The sequence below is a fragment of the Morus notabilis genome, unplaced genomic scaffold (genome assembly GCF_000414095.1).
Source record: "Morus notabilis unplaced genomic scaffold, ASM41409v2 Scaffold556, whole genome shotgun sequence".
In the NCBI taxonomy this organism is placed as follows: Eukaryota; Viridiplantae; Streptophyta; class Magnoliopsida; order Rosales; family Moraceae; genus Morus; species Morus notabilis.
The window spans coordinates 79,833-96,906 of NW_010362106.1; the positions used below are offsets into that span (position 1 = coordinate 79,833).

Genomic DNA, 17,074 nt, shown 5'->3' on the forward strand with positions numbered 1-17,074 from the left:
AGTTAATAAATATACTAAATTACTGTTTTCGTCCATAACTTGTCTGGTTATGAACCATAACTTGACTGGCTATGAACTATAACTTGACAAGTTATTGTCCATAATTCATGGTTTTGTCCGTAACTTGTCTGGCTATGAACCATAACTTGACAAGTTTGTCCATAACTTATTTGGTTATGAACCATAACTTGACAAGTTATGATCTATTAATTTATATAATTAAAAATTGACCTATATACTTTCTTAAGCTTTTTATATTAGCCTGTTTCCTACTATTTTTGTTTCAAAAATCTGTTATACAATACATATACAACCCACAATCTTCTCTCAAATCCCACCACACCCAACTCAACCTAACTCAACCCAAATCAAACCCCCTCGGTGCCGCTAAGACCAACCGGTCATAGGCTTTTTTTTTTTAATGTAAGTTAGGATTGGAAAATTCAAAATTTATAGATCAACATTGAAAATAGAATAACCTCTAAGTTAATTAGAAAAAAAAGTTTTCAAATTTATGTCATTCTAAATAATTAGATATCATAATTATTTTTTATTTTCTTCTTATGAGTTGAATAACACGTATTTATTTTTAAATAAAGTGGTATAAATAATATTTTTAACCATTTTAAGTGTTATTTTTAGTTTTTTCCCTAATTAGAACCTGTACACAATTACGTAAAGGGGCTTAGTTATTATTACATTAATTTGATAATAATCATGATGTGCACAAGGTTTGAGTCTCTTTTTTCTTTGCCAACTCAAATCTAACCTTCCCCAATAGTTTCTATTGAAAAAAAAAAAAAAAATACTTGCGTAAACTATTACTTACTTTTTATATCAAGTACCGGAATTCGAAAATTTTGCCATTTTTAATGGCATGGAGCCATTGGCAAAGAGGGATAACGCAAGACTCGTAATATCATTCTTCTATTTTCAAGCAAAAAACAAAAAAAAAAAGATAAATCCTGTATTTCCTTTCTTTAAAAATTTTTTGGAATAAGAAGATAAATCCTTGCTTTAAAATGAACGTTGCCAAAAAAGAGAACCCCCCAGTTTTTAGATGACGTAAAAAGCAAGAATAAGAAAAAAAAAAAAAAACGTGAAAATCAAGAAACCTCGACGACCACAAAAACCCCAGGAACATATTTCCCATCCTCTTAAAATCGTCCACGTAGTACTTAAACGTACTTGCTGTTTCTTTTATTAGTTATTGTCTTTTTTTTTTTTTTTTTTTTTTGCTTTTTAAGCTAATTAAATCTACGACAAATACGCGCGAATCTAATCCTCATTTATCCTCCTCCAATCCTTTTTATTCCCTTTTCATATTCTTTGATTCTTTCCAAACGGAAAAATCTCTTCCTCTTCCACAAAAACGACGCCGTTACATGAATTTTAAACCATTTTTCTACCTTCTTCTTCAATCCATTTAACCACTATTCATTTCTGTGCTCTTTTTTTTTTTTTTTTTTTTTCTCCTCATCATCTGAATGTGATTTTCCATTGGAGTTTGTATACTAGGCTTCCTACGTACTATCTAAATTTTGGCAATTATGTTGTTATCCAATTAGTTTTTTTTTTTTGGAAGATATAAATGGTTTTTGTTGAGGCTTTTCAGAGAGTATTAGAAAGACCCACAATGGTGGGAGTTTGTACAGGAATGATTATGTTTTTGGTTCCTATTTGGGTTGCGTTTATTGTCGGAGTTATGGTTGGATGGGCGTGGAAACCCAAATGGGCAAGCTTTGGAAACGACAATAATTTGGACTTTTCTTCTTCTCCTTCAAAATCCTTGGACAAGAAGAACTTATCTTTATCTTCCACACCAACGGATAAGCCTTCCGGTTTTAATAATTACAGGTACTAAAAATTCCATGAAACTTATTTGTTGTGATGCAACTATGTATTTCTTTGGTTTTTTTTTTTTTTTTGGTAGAACTACGTATTTCTTTGTTTTCATACGATGTTTCTGGCTTAGAATAGTTTGAACTCGTTGCTTAGTAAGTTTTATTGCCTTGTTGACACCTACCAAAATTGTTGACATAGAGTTCTTGAACTGTTTATTACAATTCTCATTTGAGACCCTTTTTTTCTTGTTATCTAGATTCCGCTAAGGCGGTTTCGTGTATTTAAATATTATTAGAATATAAATACCCTCATAAATAGCTTAAGCTTTTAGGAAGAATGGTAACTAACATGGTATAATAGTAAGTTTTGAGTTTAAATTCCTGTGATTGCAATTTTGTAACTGTGTGCCTATTGTCTGCTTGCATTTGCATTTATTTATAATATAAATACTCTGTGGGCAAAACTAAGGGCATGTTTAGTTCGCTGATTCGAGTTTAGATGTGACTTTATGTGAGAGTTTTTTACTGTAGTAAAAAAGTTAGACGTGACTGTTTCTGAGAGCTTTTTACTGTAGGAAACGAAACGGTGAAATGAACGGGGCCTAAATTTAGATGGATGTGTTTAGGAGTTTTAGGGTGATGAAGTTTCGGAGTTCTGATTGTTTGATTGTGCTTGTGTAGCACATTGCATATTGATGAAGGGAATTCGAGTGTTGTGACTGAGGAGGATTTGGAACATCTTTGCCTGCTTGTGGAGATGAAAGATGGAGGTCCTACATGGATAGAAATGATGGACCGTTCCACGCCAACTATGCGCTACAAAGGATGGCGAAGAGATCCCAAGGTAATCTTTCAAAACAAACTAAATGACTTACAGATGATATAGCTTTAACTTAAAACTAAAGTTTATTTTGTTTGCGCGTGAATTTGTTTTATTGCTCTCTTTTTGTCATAGACTGGTCCTCCTCAATATCGTAGCAGCACTATCTTTGAGAATGCCATGCCTGAAATAGTTAGGGATTTTTTCTGGGATGACCATTTTCGATCAAAGTGGGACGACATGCTTGCATATTCGGAAACTATAAGTGAATGTCCAACCACAGGAACAATGGTTGTTCAGTGGATAAGGAAGGTAATACTTTGTATTATACATGTTTTTCAACTCTTCAGCCTTGATTGCATACACTTACTTTCGCATCTTCTTGGTCCATGCAGTTTCCATTTTTCTGCAAAGACAGAGAATACATAATAGGTCGTCGGATATGGGAATCAGGAAGGTCGTATTACTGCATAACAAAGGTACGAGGATAGGAATTTTGTATTCCAAAGTCGCTTAATTGGGACTGAAACTTAATTCCAATCTGATGTTGTCTCTCTTTGCCCTTAAGGGAGTGCCATGTCCTTCAATCCCGAGGCACGATAAACCAAGACGAGTTGATCTGTACTACTCGAGTTGGTGTGTCCGAGCAGGTAAATTGTGCCACTTCATTTCATCGATCCGACTTTCTCATTTTGCTCCAATTTGAAGCTGAATCTTGGCTTTGTATTAAGATAGCTTATGTTGAATGTGAACAGTGGAATCTACAAGCGGTGATGGGCAACTGAGCGCCTGCGAAGTGCTACTCTTTCATCATGAAGACATGGGAATTCCATGGGAAATCGCAAAGCTTGGAGTCAGGAAAGGGATGTGGGGCACTGTCAAGAAGATTGAGCCTGGTTTGAGGGCGTACCAGAAAGAGAGAGCATCAGGAGCTCCACTTTCTCGGCCGGCTTTTATGGCCAGTATCAACACCAAAATAAATCCACACTACATGAGATCCTTGGGTGACATTACCGACAATTCGTTAGAGACACAAGTGGAAAAGGCGTCTGAAAAACCGCGGAGAAGGAACATACCAAAAGTCTTAATTGTGAGTGGAGCAATTATCCTGGCTTGTACTCTTGATCAAGGGCTCTTGACCAAGGCAGTTATATTTGGTGTGGCCAGAAGGCTTGCAAATGTGGGCAAGAGATTGTGATAATGATATGGAAAAAACTATGTAGAGAGAACATGTGAAACTGGTTTCGTTTGATTAACATGTGAATCTGTTACGTGCAGAGTATGAGTGCGTATGGTTGTATATACTCAAATCAGAATTTTTCTTTAGGATTTTACATCTACCAAATTCTCAACTACTTAGAGGATTTCAATCAACAACTTCTTACAGGATTTCAATCAATCTCCCTTTTTTTATATCTTCAATGCTTTTGTTAGTCCAGATTCATCCATCTGATTTTCCTTCTGGTTTGAGTTCATATTCCAATTTTTCTAGTAAAACAGTCACGAGCAGCAATTCATTACATGGAAATCGTATTCCAATCAACTTACTTGGCATCATACTCCATTTTTTCTTGTAGTCCTGTATCTTTTAAAAAGGAATAGTGTGAAAAGGCCTAGAATTTATGGCTTTGACGGAAAGCTCTTCTACAAAGACCAAAGGCTCTAAGGAAATAAAGCCATACATTACACGAAACTGTAGGATTTGAGTCCTTGTCATGAATGCGCAACAACCGAAAAGTATAAATCCTTCGTGTACTTTGAACATAAATAAGATTCATGAGAACATAATAACTGGCCATATATCTATATACAATGCTAGCTTCTGCCGACAAATACTTTTTGCAGGAAAGTAGAGGATGACTATATGGCGAAAGAAACCATATTTGATTAAAAATGCTGGAGTTTTTCACATAGGAGATTATAAGCTTTCTTTCCTTCAATAATTTATCTTGTATATATGTCCTGTCGTAAGGACACAAACACCATGATAAATTCTCCGGTTTTGCAGGATCTTCATCATGCTAAACCAGGAAGATCACCTATAATTGATTGAACTACCGGCGAACCACAAAGGTTTCAAAGCAGTCCAAACCATCAAACTGCGGCGCCAACTTCGGCATCTGACTAGTCTTGACCTCCACCTTTGCCTTCGCCATAACTTCTTCGAAAGAAGCTCGAATCCCGCCTCCGAATTCCTTTAACATATTAAAAACCATTACAAAGACACTTCATCAAAACTAAGAAAAGATCTGCCATCAAGATCATGCTGCTAGACTAGTATTATCCATTTTCTTACCTTGGATTTGGAATGGTTTCTGTCACACAAATAGAGACCAACGACAGCAGCCACAACAGGCAGTGCCACGCATACCGTACCCGCAGCCATTGCAGCCTTGAAGATCAGCTTAATTATCTGATTTCTTCTGAGAGAGAAATTAGTACTTAATACTTATCCTCTCGAATGACTTATTGCTTTAAATATAGAAAGAAAGAGACAAGAGATAAAGTAAAGCAATGGAATATGACCTGTCTTGATGGTCAAGGAAAGTAAAGAATATCTATATCTATATATAACATTCCTAGTTACTTTTATATATAATTCGCTTGATTATTTACTTTTTATGAATAGAAAAAGGGAAAAAAAAAATATCCATTGGAGTGTATTGATATTGCAATATATCCTACATTGGAAAGAAAAGGATAACGCTATCTAATAATGTGTATCCAATTTTTTCAAAAGTATCTTGATTTGTAGAACAAAACTAGGCCACGTCATTTGGGAGTGCGTTTACCACACGCACATGTTTTACTATATCTTTTGGGACTCTCACGCTAAATGTATATAACTTACAAGCAACTAGGGTTATTCTTTTGGAGTATAATTTGAGTGTAATTTTTGAGTTGAATTTGAGTTATAACTTGAGTTGAAGTTAGAATTTGAATAAAGTTGAGTAAAATTAAATAAAATTAAAACTTAAAAGAACGTAAACTTAAATAAAGTTGAAACTTAAGTTGTCTTTTTTTGAGTTTTATGGACAAAAGAACATGCCCTTAAATTTGTAGTGGCCTAAGCCTAATCATATTGATAATGCTAAAGAATAGTGCTTTAGGTATTGAGTTATTTAGGGCTTGTTCTTTTGAGTGAAAAACTCAAAAAAATGCAACTTGAGTTATAACTTTATTCGAGTTCATGTTCTTTTAAGTTTAAATTCGAGTTTAAACTCGAGTTCAAACTCGAGTTTATGACTAAAACTCAAGTTCAAGTTTCCCCTTTAACTCGAGTTTAGAAACTCGAACTCAGATTAATGAACAGTATTTTTTCTATTCTTAAAAATGCTATAACTTTTTCGTTTTAATTTGGATTGAGATGATTTTTTTTTCTATGCGTTGACAACGAAAAGACGAATAAAACCCGACCCATATACCCTATTAAAATTTTTCATCAGCATTGAGTTTTTATTAAAATACTATCTAAATACAAATTCAAGTTTTGACTCACTCAAACACAAACTCAAAAAGATTCTTATCTCAAACCATAACTCAAATGTACACAACCAAACACAAACTCAAGTTACAAGTTCAATTCAAGTTAAAACTCAAATTCAACTCAAGAATTATACTCAAGTTAAACTCTAAAAGAACAAGCCCTTATTTTTATTTGATAAGAACTTGAAGTTTTTTTAATTTTTTTTTTATTTTCTTCCTTTTTGGTTGGAAAGTAAGAAGAACTTGGACTTGCAATTACACAATAGTGCGTAATCGAAAAAGAATATTAATGGGTTGACATGCACTAGGAAGTAGGAAATGGATTAAGTTTATAAAGTACTAACAAATTTATGTTATTTCCATGTTAACAACTATCATGAATAACAATTATAGTTACAAATACACTGGCTATTATTGTTTTGTTGGTAATTACTTCAATGGCTAGAATAATCTTACGTTAGAATTAAAAAAAAAAAAAAAAAAAAAAAAAAAAAAAAAAAAAAGGGTTTTTGTTCCTGATATATTTCGAGTTTTTAGTGCTAAAAAAATATCCCAATAAGAAATTCAGGCCCAAGAATATATGGCTGAGTTGATCTTTGTCTCTTCAAAATTAACTCCATAATTAGAAGGTTTAGTTTAGTAAGACTATCTAAATCTTAATTATGAGAGTGAATTTTTGATGCTCTAGTTCAAATTTATTCAAAATTTGGAATACTAAAGTGGGAACTTAAACAAATTAAAAATAGGTGTAAAATTCAAGGGCATGAATGATAATAATCTTTTTACTTAAAATTCAAGGGCAGTTTAATCCCGTAAGAATAATTAATCCCACACATTCAATAATCACAAAATCTTATTCACAAAGAGGAGCAAAACTTATGGCATGCACTGTATTTTTATCTACCAATAGATATTGTTATTATAATCATTGGATTAACTTTTTAACAATATGATCTATGATTATAAGTAATTATGTGTCTAGTATTTAAATTTTTAACGTGAACACTCGTAGATTAAACTGTTAAAAAATTAATATAACGATTGAGGTAAATATAGGTTTCTACCGTAACAGTTCCGAAAAAATAAATAGCAAAATTTAGAGTTGATATATATGTGTTTATTTATTTAGTTAGTTAGTTATTTTGCTCACATCTAGAGCTGATATTGATAAGATGTGTCTTAACTCTATTGTCCCCTATTTTCTCAAACCATAAAATAATTAAAACGTATAAATGACAGCTTTTTTTATTTTGTTGGTAGAAATATAAACGTCAGCGGTAGTACACATATAAGAGCTAGTTGTCGTTTTCCTTACAAACGACATGGATTCTAGCATCATACAACATGTCGTTTATAGAGGTTCAACCAACAAAATATTTTATGACATGTCATTTGAAAACTCAAACGACAACAAAATCGTTGTCCTTCATGAAATAAGCAACATATGTTGCGGAAGAACGAAAAATACTCGATTTTGACAAATTAAGTACTTTAGTAACTAATTATCTTTATCCTGACGATATGTTCAAAAGTATTAGCGTGACTATCGAGCTACCAAAACTCGCAATAGAAAAGCTTGAAAGTGATTAAGGAGTTGTTTTTTTTACATTTTTGAGTTAGGATGACTTGAGTTATGATCTTGAGTTGAGTTTGAGTTATAACTTGAGTTGAAGTTGTAACTTGAGTTTGTGTTTGGATGTGCACATTTGAGTTATGATTTGAATTGATAATCTTTTTGAGTTTGTGTTTGGGTGAGTCAAAACTTAAATTTGTATTTAAATAGTATTTTAATAAAAACTCAATGGTGATGAAAAATTTTAATATGGTATATGGGTGGGGTTTTATTCATTTTTTCGTTGTGAATGCATAGAAAAAAAATCATCTCAATCAGAATTAAAACAAAAAAGTTCTGACATTTTTAAGAATAGAAAAAATAATGTTCATTAACTTGAGTTTGAGTTTATGAACTCGAATTAAAAAAAAAATTTGAACTCGACTTTAATCCCAAATTCGAGTTCAAACTCAAATTTGTTAAATGAACATGAATTTAAATAAAATTATAATTCGAGTTCAAATTTTTTCTGAGTTTCATTACAAAAGAACAACCCTTAACTTTCTATTTTAAATAGCTTCTCCACACTTATGCTCACACACACCACCAAATGCCCTTAAACAAATAGTCCCACGAGCACTTATATTGAAGTGTTGCACAGTCTAATGAGCTTATTTGTGTTGGTGGCCCTATTAGGCTTCTATTAACAGAAATATTAACACAAATGGTAGTAAATAGCACTTTTACGAAGTAAATAACATTTTTAAATATTTAAAGTAAATAGTAATTTTTTATCACGTAAATTTTTTATTTATGACTTGTAAAGAGATTTTTTATTTATGACTTGTAAAGAGATTTTTTATTTATGACTTGTAAAGAGATTTTTTATTTATAACTTGTAAATGTTTTTTTTACTAAATTTATTACTATTTACTTTAAATAATTTAAAACTATATTATTCACATCAATTATTTACAGTAAATATGCTATCTATTTCATTCTTCCATTTAAAAATCTTCATGAGCCTCAAACTAATCAATAAATAAAGTGAGTATCTATTATATTAACTAATTCACATTAATAAAGTTGTCAATAATATACTTTAATTTTAATATTTAATTCATGTTAGAGAATGGTGCTTGAAAATCGTTTGACTTACCCAAAGTTACTGCCTCCTAATGCAGCCTTGTAGTTTGAATATAGTTGTTTATTTATTTACGTCAAAATATTGTATTTGTTATGTTGTATATACTGCTGCGATGGGATTCTACAAACCAATTCTCGTAACCAGTTCTCTTATCAAGACTTTTAAATTGAGAGAGCAATTAGACCCTCAACCGTTGCCCCAAGAGTTTCGTATCTAGGTATTTATCGATTCTTTTAATAGTAATACATTTTAGTGTGTCAATACTAAGAGTCCATTTAATTCATCCGTTTAGTTCGTAGTATTTTTTATGAGTCCGTTTAATTCATCCGTTTAGTTCGTAGTATTTTGTATGAGTCCGTTTAGTTCATCTGTTTAGTTCGTAATATTTTTTTATGAAATAAAATAATATAGTGAATTAAGAAACATGATTCGAATCATAAAACAAATCATAAGCTCTAAATTTTAACATTTTAGTAAAAAAATACTCTTAAATACAATGCCCACAACCTTAATACCACAAAAGACAACACGGAATCAAATAATCCTATTAATTACCAAAAATCCAAAACAATAAATAAAAAAATATTGGATTTGTTATGTTGTATATACTGCTGCGATGGGATTCTACAAACCAATTCTCGTGACCAGTTCTCTTATCAAGACTTTTAAATTGAGAGAGCAATTAGACCCTCAACCGTTGCCCCAAGAGTTTCGTATCAAGGTATTTATCGATTCTTTTAATAACATGTATTACATAAATTTTAGTGTGTCAATACTAAGAGTACGTTTAGTTTATCTGTTTAGTTCGTAGTATTTTTTATGAGTTCCGTTTAATTCATCCGTTTAGTTCGTAGTATTTTGTAGTATTTTGTAGTTCATCCGTTTAGTTCATAATATTTTTTTATGAAATAAAATAGTATAGTAAATTAAAAAACATGATTCGAATCATAAAACGAATCATGAACTCTAAATTTTAACATTTTAGTAAAAAAATACTCTTAAATACAATGCCCACAACCTTAATACCACAAAAGACAACACGGAATCAAATAATCCTATTAATTACCAAAAATCCAAAACAATAAATAAATTAATATATGTATCATATATAATTGATATTATGTACAATCCATCAGTACGGCACAATGGTCTCGAAACAATGGACTCCGTCGAACTCCGGCGCAAACCTCGGCGTTCTCTGCGGTTTCCGTTGAGCCGTCGCGACTTTCGACGGCGGCGCTGACGGCGGCGGTGGTGAAGTCTTGCCGGTATTGTGGCTGTCGCCGTTCTCTTTTCTGTCCTTGTGTACGGAGTCCGAGGAAATCCCGTAGGCTTTTGGCATAGAGAAATTGGAGATTTCGGCGCAGACGGCGTCGAACGAGCTGAACATCGACATCACCATTATGATTGATGAACGTTGATTAAACAGAGCGCGAAATCCAAATTGAATTCTACGAAAACGAAAGAGCTTTTTTTTTTTTTGCGGCGAATTGGAGAAGTTGATGAGAGAAATAGAGAAGATGAGGAATTTAAAAGGGTGGGAATTTGGGATTTGGGATGAGAAAATAGAATAATCTGGAAGGTGAAGAGCTGGAAGTGGTCATTAAAACTCATTAAAAAAAAGAGAAATCAATTTCAAGACGGTCGGAAATCGGTCTGACGTGGGACCCAAGTAAGAAACGTGGATTGTCGGCCTCACAAATGTCTAGGGTCGCCGGATTGAGTCATTGAGATGGGAAAGTGGGCCGAGACGTGTTTCTTCCTAGTAGCTTCTGGACGGCTGGACCCAGCCCGATAGTTTGACGCTTACACGTGTCGCCCATTGTGACTGACACGTGTTGCCATCGCAAAAGCCAGTAAGCCACGTGCTTTGCCACTTGGACGACAGTGCAAGTCCTTGGCCGGTAATGGTGATTGGATAACTCACTGATTAGTTGGAAGGATTGTCCATTGTAATTTGCATGATCAATAATGGTGCAAAATTCGCATATTCCTTTTATACTATTTTTTATAAAAACAAGTGTTTCTGAGCTGCCATATGTCCAAGTCCTTAGATTGTAGAAGTTTCCAAAGGATTTGATCAAATTTTTTTATTATTTAGAAAGCGATGGGGAATTCAAAGGTGGAAAGAAGAATCGTGGGAGGCAGTTCAACCATTCTCATCATTTGAACCGTTTTCCATAGCCCAGAGGGATTCTTCTTCCAAACGTAAATTATATCAACCACTCTTTCTCTTTTTCTTTTTCTTTCTTTTTTTTTTTTTTTTCAATTGTAGGGAGCTTAATGAGTGCAAACCAAGCAATCAAGCGTTTTTAAGAGCTCGTTCACTTTATGAATTTAAATTTTTAATTCGAGTTGAGATGTAACATTTTCAGAGAATTTTTCACTGTAGTAGAAAAAGTTAGATGTGACATTTTCTGAAAATTTAGAAACCTAAAACTGAAAACTCGAATCGGTGAAATGAACGAGACCTGGAGGGGAATGCCCTTTCTAGATGGGATTTAAAATGAATAAATAAATGGTTTGGGGATGTTTGTAAATTGTTGAAAGTCGATAAAACCTGGATTACCTGGATTATTTGCATGGTTAAATTTTTGGATTTAACTCATAATTAAATTATAAATCCTATAGATTAAGTCTCAGAATTATACGTAATTTACCAGACCAGTCGGTATATATTTTGGAGGTGGAGATTTTATAGTGGGAAGATGCATGAATCATCCTTTAGGTCAATGCATGAATCGTGAATTTGGTGGAACCGTGTTCATAGAAGACCAACATTCATGGAATTACGAGTAAAACAAAATTAAGGCCTCAGCTTGTTTCGTTAATTCGAATCCAAACATAAAAAAATTTCACCATCAGCTCCTTAAAATTTGGCGACCATGTCCATGGAAGACCAATATTCATGGAATTGATTCAATAGTAAGAATCAGATAAGTGAATCCAGCTTGAATGAATCTCAGAAGAGTCGATATAGTAATGAAAAATGGCAATGTCACATCAAAGCAGAAAAGTTTGGATATTGCATTGAACGAGAGTTATGTCAAACTGTCAAAAAGACAAAAATCAAAAAGAAATTTCTCAAAAATGTGAAACAAAAAATTAAAAAGATTCTCGACTATCCTAATTTGCTAAAAATCAAAGGAACAGTACTCTGATGAACCGATTAATCGAACAAACTGAATCCCATATCATCATCACTCTCTTCCTTAGGCTCTTCCTGCACATACATATCAGAAAGATAAAAGGCGTAAGAAAACCATTAATAAACTCCCAACTAGATAGAATCTAAGTAGGATCTGAATGGCATTATTTGTTAAGAGGTCCAACATTTCTCAAGATAATCAAACAGTTAAAGTCGTCAAGTTATTATTATTATTGCTAGAAGACTCATCAAAGAGATTATGACTATTACTTTCTGACCAATTATAAATTCACCTGTTAAATCTAAAGCACACAAATTATAAAACCACAATTTGCATTGTAACTTCCAACAGTTGAAAAACCATTGGCCGCAATATTTATAATTCTTAAAATAATTGCATTAGAAAAACAAACATTATAAATGTGTACAGGAAAGCATGCATACATTTATGTTCAAGTCAAAACGCTAAAGGTGCCACCAAAATCCAAAACTCGTGGAAGCCGAAAGCCAAAAACCAAAATCAACATGGAGAAACAAAGATAAGTTATTTATCAAATCAGAGCAAAGCTGCATTTTATCAAATAGAAGTAAACTCGTTTATAACGTTACTTGGTATAAACAATTTCATAAATAACTTAACAACCCTACTATTGTACAATTATAATAAGCAAATTGTTGAATCTTAAATTCCATGTCTACAACTATTAGACATCTCATAAATTACTCCCTTCATCAGCTTCAGTTACTGCCACTCAATTATGGAAAGTAAACCCCAAAATGACAAACGACTAGTAATGTGTTATATGTACCTTCTTCTCCTCGACCGCGGCGGCGGCAGGGGCGGCAGCGCCTGCACCACTGGAATGGGAGGGAACGGCGGCCGGAGCTGCACATCCACCAGATCCAGCGTTCAGAATGAGGTCATCAAGGTTCCTCTTCTCCGCAAGCTTGGCGAAAAGGCTCGGCCAGTATGATTCCACTGACAACTTCGCAGATTTCACAACAGTCGCAATCTTATCGGCCTAAACATTTTATTTTTACAAAAAAAAAAAAAAAAAATCGACAACAAAAATGGATTCCAATCAATTCCAATTACAAAATGCAAAATCGAGAAATCACGGAAAGCAAGATCTGGTAACAAACTAAAATCAATCAAACAAGAAGTTTCGGATCCGAGAGAAGATTCAAGAAAAAGAAGTTCAATCGAAAGGAAAAAAGGAAGAGAGACTTACGGTGATGGGGATGCCATCGTCGTGGAGAATCAAAGCGGCGTAAGTGCAGGCAAGCTCACTGGTAGACATTGTATTGAAATAGTAATCTGAACAATCCCAGATATTGAGAGCAGAAGCGTCGAAGCCCTAGAAATGGTACGAACTACGAAGGGGTTTTAGGGCTAAATATAGAGATTGTATATATAGGTCTGAGAAGGCTAGGGTTTTTTTATCGGATGATTAGGGACGGCCGAAGATCTGAACTAATTTCGGGGAGTTTATCTGGGCCAGATTTTGAGGCCTGAAAAACCTATGTTGCAAGCCCAAATCAAAGGCTTTCTGGCCCACACTTTTTACCTTTGTCTTTAATTCAACAATATAATGATGGTTACTGATATAAGATAATTTTAAATATAATATACTCCTTTTTTATCTGGATAGTTCTGAATTTTTTAACTAATTTTAAAAGGTAGTTAACTAAGGATAGGATTATCATTTCTGGTTATTTTACATAGTTATATGTAAATATAAAAACTTGTAAAACTTGTGGACATTTCTTTTTTCATTGTAACATAGATATATATATATATAATTATATTTAGTTTAAAAACGTCTAAAAAACGACACGAGTAGAGGAAACGATGTAAAATTGACGAAACGACATTATAAATTAAAAAGAAAACGAATTGAAAACGAGAGGAACACTAACAAAGACGGGAAGTGTTCAGAAGACAGGAACGACAAAAATCACATCAATATAAACGACGGGATTACCCAAAACGACAATAAATTTTTTTTTTTTTTAAAAGCAATGCAGAAACGACAGGAACAGTTGAACCCCAACAAACGACCGGAAAAATGGAACTGATAACGAAATTGGAAACTAATACGAAAAAAAAGTGACATGGAAAAGAAGAGCGGCAATAAAAGTGAAAAAGCGACCGCAACAATGAAACAATAGATGAATTGAACAAAACGACAGGAACACAAACCAACAGCAAAAGCAAAACGCAGGGAATTCCATAAAGCGGCAACAAAAGTAAATACGATAAAAAGATTAAAAAAAAAAAAGGATTAAAGCACGGAAAACGGTATGAACTAGGAAAACAACAACATATGTAAATAAGGAACAAAAATAAACCGACGGAAACTCAAAAAACAAAGTAAAAACAATAGGAATAGGAAGGCAAAAAACGACAACATAATTAAATATGACAATGATACTGCTAGAAAAGGACCCGTTTGGTCTATATGGGTTCAAAACCAGTAGTTATTAAAACAATAGGTTTAAACCCACGAAAAACTGGTATATACCTTAAAACGACATAAAAGTGAAACGACACAGAAGTCTACTGAAGACATCAGAACGGATTTATCTTCTTTTACAGCATCTTTCTTAACTCCTCGAGAAGATAGATAGGAAAACCATGAACATATCCCAGTAATATATTGAGACTTGAAACACTAGAAACGATACGAGGGAGCCAAACCTATCAGTGGACTGCTAACAGCAAGCGTAGCCAATAAATAATGACATTTCTAGTAATTCATTCATCATTAAACTTCTATCAACCCACGACTGTTTTTATTCTTCCCTCATTACAAGAAACCATCACTACTAGACGTGCGTTTAATTGGTAGATTCATACGTTTAATTAGTAGATTCTTACCATAATTTGAATCATAATTCGTAATTCGCTATAGTGTTCTCTCACAAAAAAACACAGGTAAACCGAGAATAATTCTAAATCATGGTTCTAAATCCATAAACTCCCGTTTAGTTCGCTAATTCAAATTTTTAATTCGAGTTAAGATGTGATTTTATGTAAACTTTTTACTGTAACAAAAAAGCTAGATGTGACTGTTTCTGAGAGTTTTTTACTGTAACAAAACTCGAATTCTAAACTCGAATCAACGAAATAAACGGAGCCTAAACATATCCTAAATTATGTAATATATTTAGATTAAATAAAAGTACTTCCCATAAGAGCTCGTAGAACAAAAGTTCGAGTACAAAACAAACAGATAACAAAACTAAATAAGAGTCTTCTATCTAACCAAAAAAGAGTTCAGAATCCTTCAAGCTCCAAAAACATGAGTTTCAAGTTACGACACATAACTTGGTCACAAGCCTCACCGATACTAGCTTAATTTAATACGAGCTAAATGGTCATATCCAATAGAAATCTAGGTATTTAGTCTAAACCATACAAGCCAATAATCAATTAAAAATAGATTTGTCCTACGATATCTGAAAGAAAACAGATCACTCCGATATCTATAATTCTTTCCTTCTAACTCCACCAAGAAGACCATTATGAGATTTTCCTTCACTTCCTAGAGGATCAGCCACTGCCAGATCGGACCTGAAAAGGGGATCGAGTTGAAGCAAAAATAGTAAGCATAGATTTCTTGGTTTAGCCGTTTATGACGTGACTTTCAAAGTTCAATCCCTTGTTCAAAACTAGAATCAATACTTACCGGGCGGGGAGAGGTTGACCTGGATCGTGATCGTGGCCTACAATATTAATCAACATTTAGTCACATCATAAGCACAAATAACGCAAAGATTTTAGAAAGGAAAAACTCGAGAATAGCTGAAGAAGCCAAAGATACCTGGAAGGTTTGGCAGGAGATGCAGACCTAGATCTTGAGACTGATCTAGAGACAGATCGATCCAATGATTTGCTTAAAAAAGAGCAGAAAAAAAGGGTTAAAAGAGAACCAGAAATAGTCAAGAACAAGGGGAACAGAAAAGGTAGATCATTACCTCCTATTCCTTTTTGGACTGCGGCTTCTGCTGCGGCTTCTGCTTCGGCTCCTTGAAGGACTACTTTCATACTTCTTCACCTACACCAGTTTATGAACATCAAAAACACAAACGTTTGGATACATCTCAAAAAGATTGGCGCCAACAATTTTTGCCAAAAAAAAAAAAAATACGACTAGGGGAAAAGGCTTACCCTTATATAAGTTCTTGCCCAAGGATTTCTAAACTCAGTATCATCAAGCTTACGAATCTAAAAGAAGAAAATAATAATAAATAACACCAGTCTATATGGAAAATTGGGGAAGAATTACATTGAAAAGCCGTGTTCCAGTTACTTACAGCATATTTCATGTCATCATAATTAGTGTAATCAACAAGGCCGAAAGTCCCTGAAATAATAAGAGCAATTCCAGATGGTAAGCATTAATAAAAACAATACATTTCATTTCACATAGTAAAATAGCATTTGACTAAGAGAGAATAAATACAAGTCAAATTTAGACTATTCAAATTAGTCCAAAAGAACTTCTGACAATGAAAAATATAACCATGGTCTAAAATTACGTAAAGCAGGTCAAGTCTAACAAGAATTCACCTCACCAATAAAATAGGAAATAAAAATTATGGTTTCCTAGGCTCCTAGCTTTAAATAAATTGTGCAGGAATAGATGAAATCAGTCAAATTCATGCTATTGCCACATAATATAAGAACATACCCTCACTGTCACGAGAAACCTCAGCAAAACATACATCACCAGCTTTACGCATATGATCCTGAAGCCACAAGACCAACGATAGTACCCACACATACCGCAAATATAAAATAGCAAGAATTTTGTGACGTTTAAAATGAAAATTATCATACCTTCAAATCTTGCCAGGAAGCTGAAGAAGGGAGTCCTCGCACAATAACTGCAACCAAATGCACATAAAGATCAAAACCACGCAGAATACTGAATGAAACTTAATTTGACTTAGAGAGCATAATATGGTCAAACATATTCGCCTCTTGCAGCGACCAGGCTTCAAAAGAGATGTACCTCGATATTCAGAATGGCGTGAGACGCCAAACCGGCCCCCACCACCACCACCACCG

The 17,074-nt window shown here is 33.6% G+C and overlaps 4 protein-coding genes across 4 annotated transcripts in view; 1 reads left to right on the forward strand and 3 right to left on the reverse strand.

Moving 5' to 3' along the window:
• The first annotated feature begins 1,499 nt into the window (after positions 1–1,499).
• Positions 1,500–4,070, forward strand: LOC21386794. The gene is made up of 6 exons (XM_010101127.2): positions 1,500–1,857; positions 2,526–2,688; positions 2,800–2,976; positions 3,060–3,143; positions 3,233–3,314; positions 3,420–4,070. The coding sequence occupies exons 1-6, from the start codon at positions 1,592–1,594 to the stop codon at positions 3,860–3,862; spliced, it is 1,215 nt and encodes a 404-aa protein (XP_010099429.2). The 5' UTR covers positions 1,500–1,591; the 3' UTR covers positions 3,863–4,070.
• Positions 4,071–9,828: 5,758 nt separating this feature from the next.
• Positions 9,829–10,435, reverse strand: LOC21386796. The gene has a single exon (XM_010101129.2). It carries the CDS (start codon positions 10,249–10,251, stop codon positions 9,982–9,984), a length of 270 nt encoding a protein of 89 aa, XP_010099431.1. The 5' UTR covers positions 10,252–10,435; the 3' UTR covers positions 9,829–9,981.
• Positions 10,436–11,847: 1,412 nt separating this feature from the next.
• LOC21386797 (60S acidic ribosomal protein P1) lies at positions 11,848–13,434 on the reverse strand. The gene is made up of 3 exons (XM_010101130.2): positions 13,230–13,434; positions 12,807–13,019; positions 11,848–12,072 (listed from the first exon to the last, which is right to left on the reverse strand). Exons 1-3 carry the CDS (start codon positions 13,296–13,298, stop codon positions 12,019–12,021), a joined length of 336 nt encoding a protein of 111 aa, XP_010099432.1. The 5' UTR covers positions 13,299–13,434; the 3' UTR covers positions 11,848–12,018.
• A 1,713-nt stretch (positions 13,435–15,147) lies between these two features.
• Positions 15,148–17,074, reverse strand: part of LOC21386798 (serine/arginine-rich splicing factor SR34A) — a 2,881-nt gene continuing 954 nt past the window's right edge. Inside the window, exons 5-13 of the mRNA XM_024167566.1 lie at positions 17,019–17,074; positions 16,844–16,890; positions 16,695–16,752; positions 16,318–16,367; positions 16,172–16,228; positions 15,979–16,058; positions 15,825–15,896; positions 15,690–15,726; positions 15,148–15,574 (exon numbers count right to left, since the gene is read on the reverse strand). The exon at positions 17,019–17,074 is cut by the window's right edge and continues 33 nt beyond it. Coding sequence (XP_024023334.1) covers positions 15,554–15,574; positions 15,690–15,726; positions 15,825–15,896; positions 15,979–16,058; positions 16,172–16,228; positions 16,318–16,367; positions 16,695–16,752; positions 16,844–16,890; positions 17,019–17,074 — 478 coding nt within the window. The 3' untranslated portion in view covers positions 15,148–15,553. The remainder of the gene's footprint in view (positions 15,575–15,689; positions 15,727–15,824; positions 15,897–15,978; positions 16,059–16,171; positions 16,229–16,317; positions 16,368–16,694; positions 16,753–16,843; positions 16,891–17,018) is intronic.